At 41.0% G+C, this 25,000-nt stretch overlaps 1 protein-coding gene across 1 annotated transcript in view; it reads left to right on the forward strand.

Moving 5' to 3' along the window:
* Positions 1-24,499, forward strand: part of RHAG (Rh associated glycoprotein) — a 73,203-nt gene extending 48,704 nt beyond the window's left edge. The window contains exons 3-10 of the mRNA XM_044288825.1: positions 4,366-4,513; positions 5,672-5,819; positions 12,320-12,486; positions 15,157-15,294; positions 17,205-17,326; positions 19,724-19,797; positions 20,882-20,955; positions 22,412-24,499. Of these exons, the coding sequence (XP_044144760.1) occupies positions 4,366-4,513; positions 5,672-5,819; positions 12,320-12,486; positions 15,157-15,294; positions 17,205-17,326; positions 19,724-19,797; positions 20,882-20,955; positions 22,412-22,483 (943 nt within the window). The 3' untranslated portion in view covers positions 22,484-24,499. The remainder of the gene's footprint in view (positions 1-4,365; positions 4,514-5,671; positions 5,820-12,319; positions 12,487-15,156; positions 15,295-17,204; positions 17,327-19,723; positions 19,798-20,881; positions 20,956-22,411) is intronic.
* Positions 24,500-25,000: the final 501 nt, after the last annotated feature.

A 25,000-nucleotide genomic window follows, 5' to 3' on the forward strand; every position in this document is an offset into this window, starting at 1 on the left:
CATTTGAAGCCCCCTGATGCACCCCTAGAGTAGAAACTCCATAAAAGTGACCCCATCTAAGAAACTACACCCCTCAAGGTATTCAAAACTGATTTTACAAACGTTGTTAACCCTTTAGGTGTTCCACAAGAAATAATGGAAAATAGAGTAGAAACTCCAAAAAAGTGGCCCCATTTTAGAAACTACGGGATAGAGTGGCAGTATTGTTGGTACTAGTTTAGGGTACATATGATTTTTGGTTGCTCTATATTACACTTTTTGTGAGGCAAGATAACAAGAAATAGCTGTTTTGGCACCGTTTTAGTTTTTTGGTTATTTACAACATTCTTCTGACAGGTTAGATCATGTGATATTTTTATAGACCAGGTTTTCACGAATGCGGTGATACCCAATATGTATACTTTTTTTTATTTATGTAAGTTTTACACAATGATTTCATTTTTGAAGCAAAAAAAAAATCATGTTTTAGTGTTTCCATAGTCTGAGAGCCATAATTTTTTCAGTTTTTGGGCGATTACCTTGGGTAGGGTATGATTTGTGCGGGATGAGATGACGGTTTTATTGGCACTATTTTGGGGTGCGTGTGACTTTTTGATCGCTTGCTATTACACTTTTTGTGATGTAAGATGACAAAAAATCGTTTATTTAGCACAGTTTTCATTTTTTATTTTTTATGGTGTTCATCTGAGGGGGTTAGGTCATGTGATATGTTTATAGAGCCGGTCGATACGGACGTGGCGATACCTAATATGTATCCTTTTATTTAAAAAATATATATTACTTTATTTGGGGAAAATTAAGTTTTTGTTTATTTTTACTTGAAACCTTTAATTTTTTGGGGGGAAAACTTTATTTTTTCAACTTTTTTTTCACTTAATTTTTTGTCCCACTTTGGGACTTGAACTTTTGGGGGTATATTCCTTTACAATGCATTCCAATACTTCTGTATTGGAATGCATTGGCTATATGAGTAATTGTCACGGCTGAGGATGGGGAAAACCCTCAGCCGTGCGATGACAGAACATGGTAGTCGCTGCTCAACCAGGATGACAGAATTACGGAGCAGGTCACCTCCTAATCGCATCCTTAATCTGACCCTGACTCCTAGCTGTATGAGCCGACCCTGATGGTAGGAGGGCTCATACTCCAGAACCTTGAAGTCCCTGCTAGCCCTCAGGGTGGCCCTAAACTAGGAGCAGGGTAAGACGACCTGTTCCTTCTGGACACGGAGGAACAGGAGTCTCACTGGCCAAGCTGCAGGGAAAAGGGGAACACAAACAGACCTATGGATATGGCAGGTGAACTGAACTAGTTCCACCTACCTGCCACAGCCTTGCTGACTGGATCCCTGTGCTGGCAAGCTGATGTCCACACAATACTAAATGAACCCAGCAAACACACATCCACACACAGGAACCCAGATCCATAGCTGCACCAAATAACAAAAGGAAAATATCAACTGAACATCACATAGACATAAACTTATGACCACAAGGGTGGCCCCCACTGGCAGATGGTGAATTACCAGGAGGATGTCTCCAGCAAAGCATGGCTGAAGAACCCCTCAGCTTCAGGTCTCCAAAGAGGCTTTATAGCCCAAAGTGGTCACACCCACACAGACACACACAGGAAAGGGAATTAACCCTTCCAACACCAACCAGGGAAGTGAAACCACTTAAAGGGGAAAGTGCACACATAACATATAACACCCCGTGCACACCGATAAAAGGCACACCTATAAAGAGAGGTTGCCAGGTGCAACCTCATGCACATAGCAGCAAGCAGCCTAGCACCAGCTCAGGCTGCTATACTGTGACATACAAAACAACATGTTGCCAGCGGCAACCACAAGTGAGGCAACATACTAGCGGCCCTCACCTGTGGTTGAACAACGAAACCAAACCGCCGGCAACAGCGGTCGTGACAGTAATACTGTGTGTATTACTCATACAGCTTCCGGGGCCTGTGAGATCCAGGGGGCTGGATCTCACAGGCTCTTCACCGGAAAGCAGCACAGATGCCTCAGGAAGGCATCGCGCTGCCTTCCATGCCATCGGGTCCCCCCCACGGCCCCATGGGGACCCGATGGCACTGCTGCCGCCGCCGCACAGTAGAAAAGCCGCAAACCGCAGGTCTGAATTGACCTGCGGTTTGCGGCGATCGCTGACACGGGGGGGGGGGGGGGGTCACGGGAATTTAGCCGAGGTGCCTGCTCAATGATTTTAGCAGGCACCTTGTTCCGAGAGGAACAACACATGACGTACCGGTACGTCATGTGTCCTTAGGGACTCGGGAAACATGCCGTACCGGTACGTCATGTGTCCGTAAGGGGTTAAGCTTAGATTAAATATATAAATATATATATATATATATATATATATATATATATATATTTGCAGAAAGAAAATAAGAAAATCAATGGAAATTCCCATCCCTACCACTTTTTGACACTTCCTCACCTTGTTATCTATTTGTTACAGATTGACAGTCGGTAGTCATCAGACTATCCATAACTCACATTGCTAAACTTCCATAAGTCGTAAACTTATTCCTCTGTATGACCTCTCTCATTTCAGAAGTCTACCTTCAGTTCTATCATTCTACTATTGTCATCACCTGATACTAATTGTAACCTTAAGGGTCAATTCCTGTTTCCTTTTGTTATCTCTTCTAATGTTTTTTATGTACTGATTTGTTGGAGTTTTAATTGAAAATTTTTTAATCAAAAAATTAAAAAGGAAAAAATACTGTAACTCATAATATAATAACTGATAATTTGTGAATATGTCAGAAGTTTAGACTGGTGTGTTCTAAGTGTTGGACCCCTTCAGCTGTGATCAGCTTTGCTAGGTTCTCTTTGAAGAGCCATGTGTGTGGTGTACAGATCCTTAGGAAATACAGTAATATGAGCCAACACACCTCTCTATCCCAGGAGAGCCCAAAGCAAAGCCAATTACAGTTATCTCTGGTGTTTTCACCACTCAAATCTTCACCAAGAAAAGCTTCTAACATAACTATGACCTGCCATAATTCTTATTAAAATGATAGGTACTGTACCTGTTTAAATAGGGCTTGTCACATTCCCCAACATTGGCTGCCATCTTTGCCTGGGTGTACCTTCCAGCTCTCTGTAGATTATCTAGCTGGTTATTTTTTCCTCCTAGGCCCCCTTATTGTAGAGCAGTTGGTGCTGTTAGCTTCAGTTTCCAATATAGTGTGTCCAGGTTGGGAGGTCTATTCTCAATGAGCAGTGAATCAGATCTCTGACATTGTCTGTGCTGAATTGCATTATCCTCAGAGCTCTGGAACAGATTGCTCAGGAATGAGGGGCCTAGGAGACAAAAACAGCAAAGGTGGAATATGCAGAATGTCACCTACAGATAGGTAAAGAGAGCTACCATTGGAGGACACGAATGGTCCTCTTTAAATAAATTACTTCCATCTGCTAGTAGAGGGAGTTTTTACCAACAGATGTACCACATACATTTCTCCCTGAAGTCTATTATGAATATGTCTTCAACAAGCTCCCCCTAGTGGTGACTGAAAGCAGACAGAATTTAATCACATAACTGTATGGTTGTGTTCTGTAGTGCATTTGTAGAACCTAGCCAAATGTTTATCCAATCGCAAATGTCCAATAGTGATAGTGATTTTGTCAGTAGGGTGACCTCTTTTTATACGTTTTTATAACACCAGCTGCTCCAGGACTGTCACTTTTTTTTTATTACTGTAATGTGTTTTTGGTGTGTTAATGCCTGTTTACCCTACTGGAACTTAGGAATATAAATTTAGTGGGGCTTACTTATCAGGATCATCTCTATCGGCCAGAGCATAGCTCACTCTAGTGGCCATGCATTACACTAGTGTTCACCAAACCCATGGATCTTTAGTTATGATGAACATTTAACAAAAACTAATTTCAGATCCGATTTATCCAAATCTTGTGTGAGTTTATACAGACCTGAAACATCTCTATCCGAATTTAAAGTGCTTAAAGTTCCTCTCACTCTCTCTTCCTTTAGAATGTCTAACAAACCAGAATTTTGGTGCAATTTGGTGCAAAATAGTACGTCGTAGGCCATGCCCATTTCCAGAAAAGCCCCACCATTCTCATTGAGCCCAATATCCTTTTTTATTTTTTTCAGGGGGGCGTAAAAAATGGAGAAACCCTAGCTACACCAATTTAGCAAGCCTTTATAGACAGATTCTAGGTGCAGACAAATTAGTAAATCTGAGCTAATGTTGCTAGAAACGTAAGAGGGTCAACTGGACTTACAGTATAGCACCATTTTCTAGTGACCTTATGGGTATAACCTTTATATTTTTCTGCTTTATAGCTTTATATTTTCTCTGTCTCTCTTCTAGTATGATAAATGCAGACTTCAGCACCGCTACAGTGTTAATTTCTTTCGGAGCTGTGTTAGGGAAGACGAGTCCACTGCAGATGCTTATTATGGCCATCTTTGAGATAACCATATTTGCATGTAATGAACATCTTGTGGCTTTCCTTGGGGTAAGTGTTATTTTACATTCCTTTGTAGCACATGGGATAAAACTTCTTTTAGCTCTACTCCATGAACCAAGAGATAGACTCCTAGTCATGAATGGTTTTGTCATAGCCTTTATTCCAATGCCATCAACATCTCTTATTAAACTAAATAATAATGATCATTGTCCAATTTTACACTGAGGTCAAAACTGTCAAGTATAAAATATGGTCCACGATGTAAACACCCTCACACTTACCCCACAAACCTCTTTCTCTCTCCCCCAACAAGTGACAGGTACACAGTAATATACTGTACAGTGCAATAATTATAGAAAGCAAACTTTGGCATTACCATGATGGTTGAATGCCTCTCTGTATTGGATATACTGTACAGTATTGGTTACTGCTATACTGCTACGGATAGTGCCTGTGATGTTCTCCTTGAGTTCATCCAGGGGATGTGGATTGTTAGTGGACACTTTCTGTCTTAAATTTTCCCACAGAAAAAAATTGCATGTGGAGAAGTCTGGTCCGCTCCTCCGTAAACAATTCATGAACCCGTGCCAGTGAGTTCTGTGAGGTGAGGCATGTTGCCCCATCTTGTTGGAAAAAGCAGGACATTTTTTTAGCCAACATAGTCCGACGTGCCCAAAGATGCAAAGACCTAAATGGGGGCCACTTTCAGCATCTTTTGTGACTTGTGGGTAATTCACTTGCTCGTTCAACTTGTCATCTTATCGCTGGAGGCGGTCTACTTTTTCGTGGGCCACCCTGTAGCTATACTGTCATCATTTATATGGAGAGGCAAAAAGGAAGTATTATCTGTACCATCATTGTTTGGATGGAGAGATTTGGATGAAGTACTACCTTAATTTTTTTAGGATGAAGGGGGTATTTGTGCCTATATAATTTTATATATAATTTTCCAATTAATACTAAATATCTAAACCTGTATGATACATAGTCTTTTACATTAATGTGTAAAAATTACACTTACAATCGAATTACTAGAGAGACCTCTGGGTACACATTTAGCCATTGCACTGCAAGGTTTGAGCTCTGAAGGCTGCAAAATTGTGAACGTAGCTCTGGAGTACAACACAGTCTATACGTCATGATCAGTATAATATACAGTATGTAATGCACTATGTGTAACAGTGGCATTCCCTTGTTCTATTACAGGCTACAGATGTTGGCGCATCTATGGTCATTCACGCATTTGGAGCATATTTCGGATTGGCTGCTTCGGCTGTTCTGTATCGATCTGGGCTGAAAAATGGACATGAACATAAAGGCTCTGTTTATCACTCAGATTTATTTGCAATGATTGGTAAGGAAAAGGTCAGCAGTTCATACATGTGTTTTGTCGTAAACGAGGAGAAGACCACTGCCAGACACCTCCAGTTGTGCCCTATCCCCTCTGAGAGCAATAGTATTGGACGTGTTGAAATCCAACAACCCAATCCTTTATTCCTGAGACATCTGCCACTCACAGAAAGTCAAAACTTCCCAATACACATTAGATGGTCAACTGGTCCTACCAAAATTGGTGGGTACAGCCATTCAAGTGAAATTGAGCTGAGATGCAGTACACAGGTACCAGAAACTACAGAGATTACAGAGCCTTCTGCTTCCAGCTGTGTATAGCCATTGCTGGTCAAAATTGCTGATCGGTGGAGGTGCCGGGTGTCAGACTAATATTGATGATCTATGCGGAGAAATATCTGTAGACCTGGACAACCCCTTTAAAGTTTTTGCTTCTTAGCATTGCCATTAGATGTCAGTCTTTGCTAAACTTGACTTTCTGGATTTGTAGGTATGTCTACTAAAGAGAATGTCCTGTAAAACATTAAGTAAAAAGGAGTAAAGTATTTCCACAGCGATTCTACTAGCTAACTAGAAGTTTATTAAAATTTTAGATTTTATTTTATATTAACATCTGGATGATCTGTCCTAATATACCAGTTATAACAGTATGTTTTAACTGATTTGAATGAAAGTGAAGTTTTAGATTATTTTACATTCCTTTGGAACCCTCTTGCTCTGGTTGTTTTGTACTTGGATTATTTGAACAATTGCCCGAAATTGCTGTTACTACTCCAGTTAATGGTAGTATTTTGTCAGGCCTAACAGGCCAGTCACTAACCATTTACTGAGCATGTAAGACGTTAACAAATAAAGTCAGATTCATTATATAATGAAAAGTTATAAAATTTCCCAAGATTCTTTCTGTAACAATTTCTCAAAGTGTTCAAGATCTTTGCCCGCAGTTGTTCATTTGGAACCTTGATTCTTTGCTCTCAGAGCATGAAACCTGTCCTGGCCATGTGGTGGACACACAGGTCCATGGCTCCTTACAGTGCAATTATCAGAGTAGTGGTGAATCTGTGCAATCATAGCATTCTTATTTAATGACTGCAAGCAGAGATTTTGGGAATTACTAAAAAAGAAACAGAAAGCTTATTGGATAATTACATAACTTTTCATCATACATTGATGAAAGAGATTCAATGACATCAATAATATGATGCTTTCAACCTTCAAAGATGGAAAATATAAAAATAAATGACTTTTTCATGTGCATTAAAGGGCATCTGTCAGCAGATTTGTAACTGGCTAACCCGTTGCATGTGCGCTTGGCAGCCAAAGGCATCTGTCTTGGTCCCATGTTCATATGTGTCCGCATTGCTTAGAAGAATGGGATGCAAATTAGCTTTTAACAAGCTCTGCCTCTAATGCCACCAGATGTAAGGTCACTATATTATAAGTCAATGTTAGACCCTTTAAATAGTCCTTGAGATATGACTAGGATATTAAATAAGCCAACACCTCATCTGCAGACAGCTGTTTTGGGGTGATTGCCCCTCATCAGTGCAGAGCAGAAAGTACTGGCTTAAATAGGTGAGAGGCCTAAGTCAGAGGATGTCGGTGCTCTGCACTGATGAAGGGCAATCACCTCGAAATAGCTATCTGCAGATGAGGTGCTGGCTTTTTAATGTCATGTCTCAAGGTCTATTTAACGGGTTGAACATTGACTTGTCAGATAGCTGCCTTACATCTGGTGGCACTAGGGGCAGAGCTCGTTAAGAGCTTATTTGCATCCCTTTCTTCTCAGAATTCGAGAGGAGCCTGTATGGCCTATAAGTCTCCTCATGCCGATTAAGGTGCTCTCTCCCCAAGGATAGATAGTACCCCCAAATCACATTGCTGAGAAAAATGAAGTTTTAATGTATGCACATTAGATTCTAGGAGCAATGGGGCAGTTGCCATTACACCTAGAGGCTCTGCTCTCTCTGCACTTTGACTGACAGGGCCAGATAGTGTAACCATAATCATGTCTGGCCTGTACTTCAAATTGGAGAGGGTGCAGCAGAGTATATAGGTGTAATGGTAAAGCTCCCATTGCTCCTAGAGGCTCATTTACATATATTAAAGCTTAATTTTTCTCAGTAATGCGGGCACATATGAACATGGGACCAACACAGATGCCTTCAGCTGCCAAGCACACATGACACAGGTCAGCCAGTGTCATAGGTACAAAACTGGAAAACAGTATTGTGATGGCACACTCACATTTGGTTGGATAAATAGTATTTATTGATTTTAGTTGGGTATTCGATTGGCTTATTTAATTATAATTTTAATTATTTATATATATAAAAAATTATTATCTGGGCATATATTAAAAGATAGGATAAAAATGAATATGCGGAATAAAAATAAAAAAGGTAAAAGTAAAAATAAAAAATATACTAAAGTTGTATCTAGTGTTCAAAGTATTGAAAGAGTCTATTCAATGAGTCCTGGAATATAGAGTCATATAGTTAAGATGTTTTTCCGGAGTATTTATATTCTTCAGTACATGTACAGTGACGTTGTAAGTAGAAGGTAGTCCAGTATAGGTTTAATCAAGAATAAGCGTGAAAAAAGTAATGATATAAAAACGTGAAAAAATATGTAATCAAGAAATAAGGTAAAAAATTAGTGCAAAATTGGTGTTGGTTCACTCAAATATATATTGTGCACAATAAAAAATTGATAATCATTATTGATTATAGATTCAAATAGTGTGAGTGGTATTTAGAACAATGTCAGATATTTGCTGGTAGGAAATCTGCAATAGTTTTTCTTCTATTTGTCGGATTTTCCAATATTGGAACGTCCGCCCTTTAATAGTAGAGCAGGTAACTTGCTGATTATATATATAGATAGAGTCTATTGTATAGTTTCCCGATGTAGTCTATTCATATATCCGTCCTGTTTGGTGAAATACATATATTCATATGTGGAGGAATAGTTAGTAGTTTGAAAGGTTTACTTTACCCCTCTTCATCCGTTACGGTGTACTCCTTTGTGCAAGGACCTGCGTGGCGTCCCACGTGATCGCTCGCCTTACCATGTGATGTTGCACGTGATGATGATGCGGGTCAACGTCACACGGTGTTATAGTTCCTGATTGGCCAATCTCTTTCGCTGCGGGATATTTGAAAAGATTTTCGCTGAGACGAATATGTTCTTTGCGGATGATTAATAATTCCAAGTGGTGAATTTCCTTTAGTCCTCACTGGTTCCTTACTGGTCTAAGGAATTAAAATTATAATTAAATAAGCCAATCGAATACCCAACTAAAATCAATAAATACTATTTATCCAACCAAATGTGAGTGTGCCATCATAATACTGTTTTCCAATACATTATATTCTCGCGGTTTTTAGGTGTACCGGTGATTGAGCACCTCCATCCATATTGACCGACTGGTGAGCCTCAGTAACACTTCTAATTATAGGTACAAATCTGCTGACAGATTCGTGGAGCACCACTGAGGTGCCTGCTCTGAAGCTGAGGGGGTGCTATAGCCACCAGGTGTCCATTGTTTTACACAGCAGACATTCAATGGCTGAGTTTGTGACCAATGTTAACTCTAATTACAGATTTTTAACCCCTCAGATGTTGTAATCAATTGTGATTTCCACCCGAGGAGATCACAAGTAACATTTGGTTGTTATGGCAGCCTGGGGCCTGGTAAAGGCTCTGTAACCTGCCATAGCAAAGTTCACAAACTGATTCTCCCATAGGCTGCAATCGTAAACCATTGCAGTCTATGAGAGAAGTGATCAAGCTCATGTTAAATTGGTTATCCACGATGGGATTTTTTAATTTTTTAATGGTTCCCCTCTTCATGTGATTTTAACACTTTAACAGTATTGAATGCTGAAAATTTTCCTACTTGGACAGTTCTGCATTACCTGTGCTCTCCAGTCCTGGGGTTCAGCACCCGATCATAGCCCAGTTACAACCCATTATGTATCTGGGTTGAGCCTGCTCTGTCAGGCATCCTCAGGCATTGACTGTTCACAGCATCCGTGAAGTCACATGGCCTAGACTAAGCTACAAGCGTCAGTGCCTTCTCAAGCAGTTGAACGGCAGGGGTCCTGAGTGTCAGACCCCCACCATCCAGATACTGATGACTTATCTAGAGGATAGGTCATCAGTTGAAATATTTGGGCAAACACCTTTAAAAATTGCTGCTTCTGGTGGTGACGCAACTGTATGTGCACCGCTACCCAGAAGTGTAGCAGCGCAGTTACTTCCTGTATTGGAAGCAAAGCCTCTGCACTTGCGCCACCTCTGGTATCAGCAGCGCAGGCGCAAGATTGTTAGTGTCGGCTGAGATGTCCAGCTCTGTCAATCAAGCAATGGGTGGAGGGTCCTCATCTTCAGACAGACCCCGATGCGGGTGCAGAATCCTGCTTTATGAGACAAATTAATTCTTACAAATCAATAAACTCATCTTGATTACCAGACCATCCTTTTAATTGTCACAACTTTTGGCTTTGTCATGGAGAGTCACAGTAAGGACAATTTTAAGTTAAAAGATGAACTGTCACAATCAAATTCTTGCCAATTCATGAGCTTCTTTCTAAAACCTTGTTTGTCCTGCTAGAGCCCCTTCCCAGCTACTTGAATCACGGCCAGAGTAATCATGAAATGTAAATTATTAATAAAATTAAGGTTTATACAGTTACTGAAAAAGTTATTCTGTTAATATCTGATGCAATGTCTGCCTAAAGTACCTAGGGCTCCCAAAGTAAACATTTTGAAATGTTTCAACACATCACCTACTGACCAATGTGTCCACACTAACAAAATGACTAAGGTCACTACCTCCAGCAAGATCAGGTCACTCATATATTCATGGTTTCATAGGCTACAGGATACTCTTTCACTCTCAACTTCTTAAAACTGTAGTCCTCAAATTCAGAACCATATGAGTGGACTGGTTGCTGTATCCCACAAAATCAGATCATCTCCTGCTACTGCAATCATTAGGTGGGCTTTATTGGCTACAGCATATTCTATCATTGCTACATCCTAAAACAACCACTAACACATGCAGCCATGTCTTCGCTAGTCTAACCACATGACTGCACAAGCCAATGTCTCCCACAAGGTCAGAACACTCATCTCATGCTGCTATAATATTTGTCATGGCTTCTTTGGCTATAGTACAGATGTAACCATATTTATCTTAGCTTGAATTGCGTTAAATATTAAAATTTTTCATGAAACCAATTCAGTACAATATCACAATATGCTAGAAAAACCCTTGACAGGCTGCAATGCACATCACCACCAGTTCATTTCATTCAAGTCTGCCCATTACTCCTGATGAAGCTGGCGAAACATGTTGGGGGGCGGAATTTAGATTTTAATTTGCTGTACTCCATTGACGCTAGACTGCAATCTGTGTGTACCCCAATCGTGGGGGGATAATAGATATCAAGCACAGTGCAATACCCTAGCGAATAAAGCAGGGTTTGTGGTGAACGGCAGTGCGGGTCAGTGCACCCCCGCCTGCACATATACGCTTTATACCAGTCATTAATAGCACCTCTCTCTGGGTACAGTCAGTTTTAATCTTTCAGCTAGCTCACTTGTCACATTTTCTTACTTGATTTAATAAAGAAGTAAAAGTTAAGTCTTAGTATCTGGGACAAGAGTGGTTAGTAGCCGTTTAGGCATAACAGTTCGTTATAGTATAAACCCATCCCAGATAGGGTCCTCTGTAGAAGCTGTCCTTGTTAAGGCATCATTTTTGGATGATTGTTCAGAATAATCCACAGTTTTTTTCCAATACCATAGTGTGTGTTTAAACGCCGGCAGGCATCTTCCCCCAATAGGTTTTGCGATTTTTTTTTTATTCTAAAAACATGAAAAATCCGACGGCACAGTTGGGGTCATTTATCAAACTGGCGTAAAGTGGAACTGGCCCATAGCAATCAATCAGATTTCACCTTTCATTTTCCAAAGGAGCTGTGCAAAATGAAAGGTGGAGTCTGATTGGTTGTTATGGGCAACTAAGCCAGTTCTACTTTACACCAGCTTTATAAATGACCCAAGTGTATTTTTAAGCAGCCTGTTTGTTAGCAGACCAACCATGTGTTTATCCATAGCTATACATGCTGACATTATTTATTATTGCAATCTATGTGTTACATGAAGAGCTTGAAGGGAGGAGCAGAGAAAACTATTGATAAAAAAAAAAAAAGAGAGAAAGACAAGAGAGAAAAAAATATGAGCCCTAGAAGACCTTTGTGTGCCATACATAATTTTTTTTAGGCCAGCTAGTGCACATTCCATATGTACCAGAATATAATTTTCTGCCTCCCACATGATCAGCACACCCCTCTTCTGCTGTTTTTATCATTGTTATTAAATGGGTATTCAGTTAATCACATATTATTGAAGCAACGAATCCTTAGTCACAAACATGTAGTCATAGTCTGGTATTCTCATATATATATATATTTTTTTTTTTTTTTTTTCCAGGAACCCTCTTTCTGTGGATGTTTTGGCCAAGCTTCAATTCGGCCATTGCTGATCATGGAGCAAACCAAGAGATGGCCATTATTAACACTTACTTCTCGCTGGCGGCCTGTGTGCTTACTGCTTATGCCTTCTCCAGCTTGCTAGAACACAAAGGAAAGTTTGACATGGTATGAAATTGCACGAATAGTGTCACCATTTCACAGATATTGATAATGATCTACTCCACGACCACATGGACAGTCATTTCAATGTCATACTATTGTGTGTAGAAAAAAATGTTATGATTACAGATGCAGGTGAGCTGGATTTGTCCTTTGTAGCATTTTTCTTGTTCATATGGCCAACTCTTCCCTTTGATATTTTGCTCAGGATTAGAAAAGCATGGCTTTTTATTTCTTCCAAAAACAGCGCCACAACTGTCAGTGAATTATGCTCGGAAATGATGTTTAGTAAATACATTTACTTCAACAGAGCTATGCTACAGTACTAGACACAACCCATGGACTGGTGATGTACTGTGGCTCTAGAAGAAAGCAACTATTTTTCTCTCTCTGTAGAACCTCATTAACACCCCAACACTCACATCAAATTTGATTGATTGGTGAAGCAAAATTGATCACATTTGCCAAAAGTTTGTTACCCTCCCCCTGGGATCATGCAGGGCCGGCGCTTCCATAGAGGCAAGGGGGGCAATTGCCCCCGGGCCCCCGACTCCTTAGGGGGCCCCCAGCACCGGCCCGCAACTACTATTCTATAATTCTATTCTGTGTGGGACGGACAGGATAGTGTGGTGGCGCTGCAGACAGTGCTAATAATAACCCCACAGGAGTCCCGGGCGGTCCGGTCTGGAGACTGTTGTAATGTAATTAAACTGGAGGGGACCCACCTGCCGGGCGCCGGCGGCCGCTCTGCCTGCGCTGCCTGTCTCTTTAAGAGATTTGAGACTGGAGCGTCATGCACAGCACAGGCAGGCACGTCTCGCATCTGGCTGATATTGCCACAGGCTCTGCCCCCAAGAGCAGAGAACTTAAAGAAGGAGCTTGAACAATCTGACTCTGCCAGCTCCAGGGAAGGCCCCCGGCCCACAGAAGACAGGCAGCCAGCCAAGTTCCACTTCCAAGTACAGTCTACAGAACAGACCAGTTCTGTCTGGTAGGTTGGTTATTGTTAATTAAACTGGATCGGATTCATTGATTCCCAGTTTCCCACTCACTTAGTCCCAGGCACCATCTCACCCGTCCCAGTGTAGCCTGCCCTGCGGCCCTGGTTCTGTTTGGAGTCAGTTGGAGTTGGACTGGAGAAATGTGCATTGGGGGGGGGGGGGGCCAGTTACTGGTACTACAAGTAACTGCCCCCCCCCCCCCAATGTACATTTCTCCAGTCCAACTGTCCAAAACGGACCGGGGCGGACTGGTAGTAAACTGGCACTGGGACAGGTGAGATGGTGCCTGGGATGGATCCCAATCCAGTTTAATCAACCAACCTACCAGTCTGGTAATTTGGTTAATTAAACTGGATCGGGATCCATCCCAGGCACCATCTCACCCGTCCCAGTGACAGTGTACTAGCCCGCCCTGGTTATGTTTGGAGTCAGTTGGACTGGAGAAATGTGCATTTGTGGGGGGTGGGGGACAGTTACTGGTAGGTTGGTTAATTAAACTGGATCGAATCCATCCCAGGCACATCTCACCCGTGCCAGTGTACTAGCCCGCCCTGGTTCTGTTTGGAGTCGGTGTGACTGGAGAAATGTGCATTTTGGGGGGGAGGAGGCCCCTTATTGTTTTTCGCCCCAGGGCTCCATTTCACCTAGAACCGGCGCTGGGGTCAAGTACAGTATCTCCTTATGCAGTCTGTCAGCACTCCCCACTGTCCCCTCTCCCCCCAGGCTGGCTGAGATCACAGCCAGCTAAATCAGGCCTATATTAAACATTTATATCTTGAGTTGGGTAGCACATACAGATATGAGTCAGGTCTTGTTTGATAGTTGACAGTTTAAGCTTTGAAACAAGACCAGTGCTAGGTGAGATACATGAAGAGACACAGCTATTAGAAATCAGGTCTGGAATAAAGCTACAGGTATATACAGCTTAATTGTAACTTGCAATTAATTACAATATTACAAAACTTGTGGCTGTAACCCAATGACAGCATCAGAAATAGCTCTCAGAAGTGCCCTCCACACACATTTCTGAAGCTACACTGCTGCGAGCAGTGTTAATTAAACACAGTATTGTCCTTTCCTGCCTGCACAAACACTGTTTAGAATGAATGGTGGTGGTGGGGATGTTAAAGGGGTATTCCACACTAGCTCTGACTTTTAACTGTAGACAATAATGGACATAGTCTGACTCTCCAGTGCATTTTCTTCTCTTTGCCTTGACAGAGGTTCTACTGTACAACAGGAGTAATGGGACCCCCGTCCTGCTAACAGATTGGGCTATGAGGGGTAGTGTTGAGCGAATCGAGCTTCGGATCCTAGATCTGAAGTCAAATCGCTCCAACCGTAGTTTTAATGGTGTACAGAGACCTATCTCCGTACGGCATTAAAATGTATGGGCTCTGGTGAGGTGAAGTCAGTTATCACCAAAGACTTACAAGACTTCGGTGAATAACTTTGGGATTTGATTTTTAAACTTTAAAATCATTTTAAAATATGGATCCAAAGTTGTCTTTGGTACCTATATATGTTTTGATGAAATGCCCTTAGACAAACTCAGGTCTACTGCATCTGTAAACTTTTATTCTTGCATATTTTTTAAAATATATTTTTTTCCTGAATAAACAAAGTCAATTCTAAATGATCAACATGCCTGAGGTCACTGTCTTGTCCCATACAGGTTCATATCCAGAATGCCACCCTGGCTGGAGGTGTCGCAGTAGGTACCTGTGCTGACATGAATATTGGACCTTTTGGAGCAATGACTATTGGTTTTCTTGCTGGAATAATCTCTACTTTGGGATTCAAGTTCTTAACTGTGAGTACAAACCTAAGTGGCCTGTTCCCAAATGAAAGGGACTAAAGCCAAGACGTGATACAAATTGAATTTTTTTGGGCCTATATTATGGATACAAATCCTAGCTGATCCCTATGATGCGGTTAGTTTCAGTCAATAGACCTCTAGTGGGGTTGGGGTTTGTAGCTGTATTGCATACACAACCATAAGCAGTTCATAGGCTATCCACACGACCAGCGGAGCTAATGATACAACCTACCAAAAAATATTCCAAAACCCAAATATCTAAAAATAGGTACTTTATTAATGTATCACTAAAATCACATACAGTAATTAAAAGTGAGACACATTACAAAAAGACACATACCTCAAGGAAACATATCTTCGATATATTGTAGAATCACATAATTCTACAATATATCAAATACATGATTTACCGTCCATATACTGTACATTAAGCTTGGGTGGGACAAAACCAAATCAGATAAATAACACAACAACATCACTATCAGTTCAGTATATCTGCACTAAACTACAATATGAGTAATTCTTATAAGGAATTCAATATGCAAATTGAGGTGTACAGTGCATATACACAATATATAGCACATAAGACCCTATAAGATTACTATACAAAATATTTCAATTGTCAATAAGGTCAGAACGATAGTGATATGCTCAGAGTATTACACATGAGAACAAACCCAAATCACAATATTATCTAACTGAATGGTTATCCAAATACAACTGGTACTAAAGTGCACAGTGCAACGCCAAGTGCTGGACATAAGTCTCATGTAATGTCCAAGCGGATCGATGTGAAAATGCATGAGAACAATAACCCACCCATACAAAACCTTGAATCAAGAGGGAATGTCTCCACCCTGATGCGCGTTTCGACTGATTCCTTCGTCTGGGGGCGTGTCACTACTGTGTATAATAGGTATTGCAAAGACTGCCTTCAAATCACATGAATCACCTGTAAAAAATTTGCCCACACCGAATACTTACTTGCCGCATCTATCTAAATCTGGCTAGACTGACTGACTAGAATGTTTTTCCCTCACTATATATGGTAGGTGACACCAGCCCCATCTTGTGGTGGCTATGGATATGACCTATCAATACCCTGTGCAAATACATGCAGTACAAGCAATATACAGATTTAAGAAGAGCACATTTTTTACTTTTTACTTTTTCTCTTTGCATTGTTCCACTACTCTGGCGTGGGATGCTTCATTCATGTGAAACCAGCTTAAATATTGCCACTAGACTGTTATATACAGATGTGTCCACCCTTACCTTATATCAGATTTGGTTAAGGGGTTGTCTCATCGCCCCAGGTTCCTCTCCCACCACTTTAGGAGAGGTCAGACAGGAATTTCCCCTCCAGTGGCTGCCAAAAAGCAAATGGAGTATATCATAGCAGCTATTCAAATTAATTACAACCATGTATTGTTATAGATGGCCTACTGAGGTCCATTTGATCAGGAGACACTCTGTTTAGGCTCATAGATGGGGTCCCCGAGTGGGGGCCTCACTCTATGATGTCCATATGCCCTAATATGGCATATAAAGAAAGGTTTGCTTCAAAGGATAGCCCCTATAAATACTCCAGTATCTCACTAAATAAATTCAACACAGTATCTTGATATGCTAGCAAAATGCTTGACAGGTAGCAAGTCAAATGAAAACCACCGGGTGGCAAAATGTAAGATAGACGTCTAGTGGCAAAATATCTTGAAATAATGTTTTTGTAAAAAAATTGTCATCTTGCACAATACATTTCAGAAGTTCCCTTAGCCAAGGAAAGGAAGGATACATTTGCATATCTACATATACTCATGTTATGTAATATTTTTATCTCTTTATTTTTCGTTATGTAGAAATCTCTGAATTGACTTTGTTCTCATTCACAATATCTCTTTCAGCCAATTTTCGCTTCCAAGCTTCGGATTCAAGACACATGTGGTGTACACAACCTGCATGGTTTACCAGGAATTATGGGTGGGATCGCAGGTGTTGTAGCCACAGCCGTTGGGGCGAAACCCAAGTGAGTGACTTCCTTTTAATGCTAATAAGATCTGCTGGTCATTTGTATTCTTCCTCATGCATATATGACAAGAAAATGTCAAATTTGTGAAAAAGAAGTACATTATTATTATTATTATCATTATTTTGCACATTTATCATTTATTTTAACCCATTGTTAAATCTTAAAATTTAATAGAGTAAGCTTTTTTTTTTTACTGGAAACATCCCATACACGTCACAGGTGAGAGGTACAAAAACCAAACAGATTACAATAGGAATGGTAGGCATTAGTGGTGAGCTCCGTGTTGAATTCAGTGCTATAGGATAGACGTTTAACCCTTCTGTGTAGCTCAATTTAGCCAGAGTTCAGCACAGGACTCCCACATGACACGTGTCCTCCCATGCTCCAATGTTACCTCTTGCACTGGGCACCACTACTTGTAACAGACAAACCAGTTTAGCTGGATTGGGTCAGCCTCAAGTACCTTTTCAGAGGCTCCAAAGGAGTAGAACATGCCACCTTACATTTACATATGCTCTTTGTGCCATCCAATATGACCACAATGGACCTCCCAGTATACACATGGCAATCTTCACGACAGTCATAAAACAACTTAGATATGCATTTAAAACTAGAGATGAGCAAATCAAAGTTGACAAAGTGGAACCCGATCTGAATTTCAGGAAAAATTCAATTTACTCCAAATTTCCTCACGCTTCGTGGTAACGAAATGCATTTTTTCCTAAAATGGCTGCTGCACGTGTTAGGACATGGACCAAGGAACTCTGGGAAAGAGGGATCACAAAAGGCAGAATCAAATTTTTGAGAAAGTCTCTCATCTCTACTTAAAACATATACACAACTGTGTCACAACTACTTAAGGAAGAGAGTTCCTGATCCTTACAACCCCCCAACTTTTTTCCTGGGCTGTCCCGGGCACCATATTTGAGGGGCCTTCTTGGACACCGGATAGCACATCCTGACACTGTTAAATACCAAAAATAACCATTAAACAAACTAATTCAGCATGGGCTTCTGGTCAACATGACAGCGACAAGTCTAGGAAATTCTCCAACCCACTTTCTGCAATTCTCCTTATGATAAAATCTGGACAGTCTGTAAAAATTGACAACTTTTTTCTGTGTCCGTGAAAAAAAGTTGATGTGTCTGTGATTTCTTTAAAGGCTGGTGGTACTTAAATAGATTTTTGTGGTAATTATCATCAATTTACAGCTCACAGTAAAAGCTGGTAATAAGTTCTTATCAGAATACTGAGCTATAGACATGTATTACTAATAATAGTTATCATTTATTATGGTCTTCCCATTTGTCCCTAAAATTTTTGCCAGTCCGTGATTTTGGGATAAGTTGTTCAAAATAAATAAACATTCAGGTTGGCAACCTTGATTGAGAGGTTGTCTTGAACACAGGTGTGATCAAGATGGAGACTCACATGTTGTATGATAATCCACCAATATGCAGTCACTGCTCATCTGTCCTCCTAAAGGCCATATCCTCTCCTGTGGTTAAAACTGAGGACAGTACGTTATGCCATCTCTGATGACCCAGTACACCACAGCCATGTGGTCTTGCTGACAACCTCCTTATCTTTGGCACCACCTGTCTCTTTTGTTTGATGGCTTTTTTTTAACACCTACCAGCAGCTTTTTGGCTAGATCTCTCAAATCATCCCTTCTTGGGGGGGGGGGGTTCTCTGAGACCAATTTTCCCAGGTTCCATCCAAGTGGGACAGGCAGCCACACATTTGCATTTTTCACGTCTTAGGGCTGTACCATCCCACACAATATGCTTACTATGGACCTCCCACTACATACTCAGCTGTCTTCACCTCCTCCAGAAGCATCACCATTTTAATAACAATAATGCCAAAAAACAACATAGTTATGTATTTACACATATTTAAACTGCTTAAAGAGGTTTTCTAGGATCCTGATCCTAAGGATAGGTTTTTGATATGCAATTGGTGAGGGTCCAATGGCCCGCTCTCTCACCAATCAGCTGTTCCTTGAAGCCTCTGGTGCTAAAACTTGCACTTTGTACAGAGCTGTGCTTCCTATTCTATTCAAAGTGCAATGGCGAGATGAGCCCTCATCGATCAGATACTAATGACCTATCACATGAGGATAAGTCATCAATATCAAAAGCCTGGAAAACACCATTAAGGAAGGGGAACTCCTACAAATCCTCCAAGTTATATTCACAGTGTGCTTCATGTCTACACCACCCCTGCTCAACAAGCATATCTTTATCAAGATTTCCATAGGGCAACAAAACCAAATGTGCCCTGGCATCTAACTAATCTTGTCTGTTGCTGGCAAGTCTTACATATCATGCAACGTATGTATTCGCAAAATCTGATTGATCCATAACAACAACATTTGTCATATTTTCCAGCTATTCTCCCGTTATTCAAGGAGCTGCTTTGGCTGCCACCTTTGCTGTCGCTGTTGTTGGAGGTGTCATTACAGGTGTGTACAGTCATAATGCCCAGATACCAGTCCACATTCTCTATTAAATTGAGGACATGTAAGCCTCGATTCCAGGAAATCCCTAACCCGCACCGGACTGCTGACTTATTGTCACTACTTCCATAAGCCCTGCCTATTGTCAGCCCTGTAATTGCCATGACTGTCTCTGAAAAATTAGGGACAGTCCATGCAAATTCTGGACTGTTGGCATCTATGCTAGTGTTGAGTGAATCGAAGCCAAATGTATTGACTTCGATATGAATTTCAGGAAAAATTTGATTTACCACGAAGCCAAAATTCCTCACGCTTTGTTGTAACAAATCTATTTTCCCTGAAATGGTGTAAAAAAATAAAAATAAAATGCATACTTGCCTCATTTATTTGCTCACAGATGGATGCAAATGGATGCAATCAGTGATGAACGCGGTATCTAAGGGGTTTAATGGAAGAGGTAGTGCGATTGCCATTCCCTGTCATTGCGCCCGCTACATACAAAGGAATGCGTTTCGTCACAAATTAAATTTCTTTGTGAAATTTGGGGAAGCAGCAAAATCTAATTTTTCATAACTTTGCTCATCACTAATCTATGCTATTGTTTTTTTTGCTTATAGATCCATTCAAGAGTTTGTCAGTAAACACATGCCTAAAGCCTGTGTTACACAAGCCAATTGAGCAAGCAACTGTCGCCTTCTAGCTAGCGGAGACGACTGCTGCTATTACATGCAGCAATCTCCTCCGCAGAATGAGGAGGCGTGACCATTATGCCATCGCTCGTCCCCATGCTGCATTGTGTTTTGCCAGCGGCAGATCATAATTAGACAACACACTCTGCCGCTTACAACTGATGATTTTTATGCAAGCAAACGCTCGTACATCGGGCAATTGGCGGCAGTATTACACTACGAATTCTCCATAGCGATCAACTGCCGAAAAATCGGCAAGTGTAATACAGCCTTAACAGCTAAAGATATATCTTCTAGATAGCAATTGCTTTGATCGTCAGAGATTAAAGTACAATTTTTATGTAATTTTCTGAGTTTATCAAGTTAATTTTTGCTTTCTTTTCTTGTGTCCCACTTTCAAGGCTTCATATTAAAGTTGCCATTCTTGGGGCAACCACCTGATCAGAACTGCTATGATGATACCATATACTGGGAGGTAAGTAAAGCCATCCTATCAAAGACCATTTATTGAAGGTATCTACAAGGGTTGCTTCATTTTCTCACTCAACTTATCCCTTGCTATAACTACAACTCCCAGTATGCTCTGACAGCATATTGTTCTGAACAGTCTGATGTTGCATTATAACATAGTATCACACTATGGTAACACACAGCAGCCTATGATGTTGCTTTCAAATACTTCACACATGACAACAGGAGCTGAGAGTTCAGTTCAGTAAAATGTATATCTGTCACAGTAGTATGACTGCTATGGGACCTGGGTCGAGTAGGCACCACACGTAACCTTTTCTATTCCTAACATAAACCTGTGTCTTTTTCTGACACAAGAGGGAGCTCAGCTTCCATTAAGTTCAATGTTAACTGTATACATTTCTGTACACTGATTTCCCTCTAGCTCCCTCTGCAGGCAGCTAGTTTTATTCTTCTCTTTTCCCTCCTCCCTGTCTTTCACCCTCATCTCCCCATCCTTTCCCACTCTTTTTATTCCTCCTCTCCTATAACTCTGCTCTTCTCATCCTTCTCACTTCACCTCTCCCCTTCCTTATCACTCTTCAGTTATCCTTTCCCTTCCATTCCTTTTCCCTTCTTACATATCTCGGCTTTTCTCCCTTTTCACCTTTCTCTTCCTTCCTCCTTACTGTACCTCTGCTATTTTCATTACTTCCCTCCTCACTTCCACCCTTATATCTTCTCCTCTCCTGTCACCTTTTCCCTGTCCTTATCACCTCTCCTACTATCCACTCCTTTCTTGTTCTTTACCTCTCAATTCCTTCCCTTCAGTTACTATCTGCATCCTACGTCTCCGGTAACATCCTTCCCTCCCTTGCCCGCACCTGTCCTTTCCCCACCTCACATCCCCATTTTTGACCTCTTCTATCACCTCCTTACCTCTCCTCCCCTATTTACAGTGTACCTGCTCTCTTCCCTCCTCACATCTCCAATCCACTTCTCACCTTTCCCGTTTTCATTTTTCCCTTTTTTACCCCTCCCTTTTATAGTCCCTCACCTCTTTCACTTCCACTTCTCTTCAACTCTCACCTTTCCACCCCCTCCTCTTTTACCTCTTCCCACCTCTTGTCTTTTCATCTCTCTTCTTCTCACACCCATTCTTATGAATCTCGTCTTTACCTCTGTCCTGACCTCTTCACCTTTGCGCTCCTCAACTGTGTTTTCCTCTCACCTTTGGGTCTTATCTCTCTCATTCTCTAACTCCACTTCTTTAGCCTCTTTCCTATCTCCTCTTTTCCCCATTAACCTTCTCACATTCTCAGTGATCTTTTGCATACATATTAGGACCATCACTAGGGATGAAGAGGACATCACAGCAGTGACATTCCTGCACGATATGATGAACCTTAGATGTGACACATATTTTAAACATGATCTTTACTTGAGTCATTGTCTTATGGTAACTATATGATTTATTTTAGGTTCCCCTTGAGGAGGAAGAACCTGAAAACCATTATCAGGGAGAACATGGCAAAATCAGAGTTGATGCATAATGTCACCACAGTATCTCTTCTGGAGAAAAAAGAAAACCATAGGCTTTATACAAAATAGATAGGTCTGGAAGTCATCCAATAAGCTTGTTATATGTTAGTTATGACCCTGAATTCGGCAGTTACTAAAGGTACCATACTTTATGCTAGTTTATAATAGATACCATTGACCTCTGAAGTATCACAGATGCTTCCTTCTTTAATTATAAAACATTGTCTGGAGCAAACTGGGGCTAATCTATTGTGTATAAAGCCATGACGTGAGTCCCCATCAAAGCATTATGTCTTTTTTAGATTTAACATTACTTGCTGATTACTTTTATATATTTTTTTATTTTTTTAATTTTTTTGTGGTCAGAGATCAGTTGTTATTATAGAGTCCAAAACTCCTTGCCAAAACAGTGAATAAATAACCCAAAAAAATCATAATTACCTACAGCTACCATTAGGGGGAGCTTAAGAGCTTAATGCATACTGTGTTATTATGAAGTCCAATGTATAAACTGTAAACAGTAAGCTTCTAAGCTCCCTCTAGTGGCAGCCAGAATATTTTAATGCTAGTTTTATGCAAAGGATTTGGAACCCTGACCGCTTTAACGATATATTAAAAAATAAATCTGAATTTTGCATCTATTTTGATGATGTTCAAAGGTGAATATTCACTTTCACTTTTTACTTTCTATACTCCATGCTCATAACTGTACCTCATTATTACATTTATAAATAGAAAGAGTATGTTCCAGAAAATTCCTATGGTTTAAACATATTTAGCATTTTACACGATTATACAGGGAATTCTTAGCAATTACGGTATATGATGCAGTGTAGTGCACTGGTCAATATTAGTTACAGCATTAAGATAGCAGATTTTATTTTTATGGGTATTTTTCATTCAGGCTTATTTGTTATTGATATTTTCTACATATATTATAATGTATATTATGATATAATAGCACACTATTGTTTGATATACCCTAGCCTAATATAGCCCCTTAGCCAATGTTTTTAAGGTCTGAGGTTCATAAATATCCCAATATTTCAGTCACATGTGATCATTTGCCAATGGTCGTTTCAGATATGGCTAACTATTCCGGAATTTTCATAGCTGATGGCAGAGACGGAAGTTTCTGAAACTACAGTAGAGGGGCAGCAGAATGGAGATTTTGTTTAGTGCACTGTTGTGATATCACAATTTTGAGAATGTATATAGGAGTGACTGTACACAGAGACACTGTATTACACCATTTTTGGAAACTACCACAGTCTACGTAATCAAAATGTGGTCACATAGAGTTAGAAGAGTTGTTTGAGTGTTTAAAACTTATGACATGCTCAGGATTGGGCACCAGTATCTGATCAGATGGGTCAATTTTCTGGCATCCTTTACAATCAGCAGTTTGAAGAGGTTTTGCTACTTGCAGGAGAGCCACAACCTTTCCGAGGTCAGTAATGTCACAAGGCCTAGACCAGTGATGGCTAACCTCTGGCACTCCAGCTGTGGTAAAACTACAACTCCCAAGATGCACACTTGCTTGGCTGTTCTCAGAACTCCATATAAATGAATGGAATATGCTGGGAGTTGTAGTTTCACCACAGATGGAGTGCCGGAGGTTAGCCATCACTAACCTAGGTGCAGCTCAGTCCCATTAAAGTGAAAGGGCATGGGCTACAATACCAAGCACGTCCACTATCCAATGGACGGCACTAAGATTAGTAAGCTGTAAAGAGGCCACAACCTCTTCAAGCAGCTGGTCAAAAGAGGTTTTGGGAGTCAGACCCCCAACAAAGGGATACTGCTGACCTATCCTGACTATTGGTCACCAGTATTAAACACTTGGAAAACCCCTTTGAGCCTCATGCACATGGCAGAGACTTGTGCATATAGCATTTATGGAAGCACATGGAGAGAAGTGCAGTAGAACTTTATAGAAGTCTGTGGGCATTATATCATGACCCCATCAATTGAGAGGTTGTACAAAGCCATAATATGTGTATGAGGTCTTAAAAACCTCCAGCCTGGAAAAAAATGGATCAAAAAAGGCAAAAAACAAGTGATATTCACCTTACTGATCCCCTACTACTCCTGTTACAATGCTTCGCCGATTCTTGCTTATCTCTACTTCCTGGACTCTCTCAACCAGTGGCATACTGCCAATATAGGCAGACCACACCTTTGCTATGGTGCTGGCTGCACAGGGGGGCCCAAAGCGCATGGAAGTGCCCACTTGTGTTTTCCCACCCTCTGGCAACAACCGGCCCCGCCCCCTCCCCCTGCACCTTGGCTAATGCACACGTGACCCCTCCCTCCCTGTCTGACCTCCATCTGATCCAGGCTGCGGGCTCCCTCCTGCGTCTGCTGCATTTCACACTGGCCAATCAGCTTTTAGCAACACAAAGATTCTGCTGCTGATTGGCCAGTGTATCGCTGGCAGGCAGCAGGAGCAGGACCGCTCAACCATACACAGAGGTGCGCACCCGGCTTGGCAGTTCTCCTCTGCGCCCACGTTCTTCCCGCCATCT

Source organism: Bufo gargarizans, chromosome 4 (genome assembly GCF_014858855.1).
Source record: "Bufo gargarizans isolate SCDJY-AF-19 chromosome 4, ASM1485885v1, whole genome shotgun sequence".
Lineage (NCBI taxonomy): Eukaryota > Metazoa > Chordata > Amphibia > Anura > Bufonidae > Bufo > Bufo gargarizans.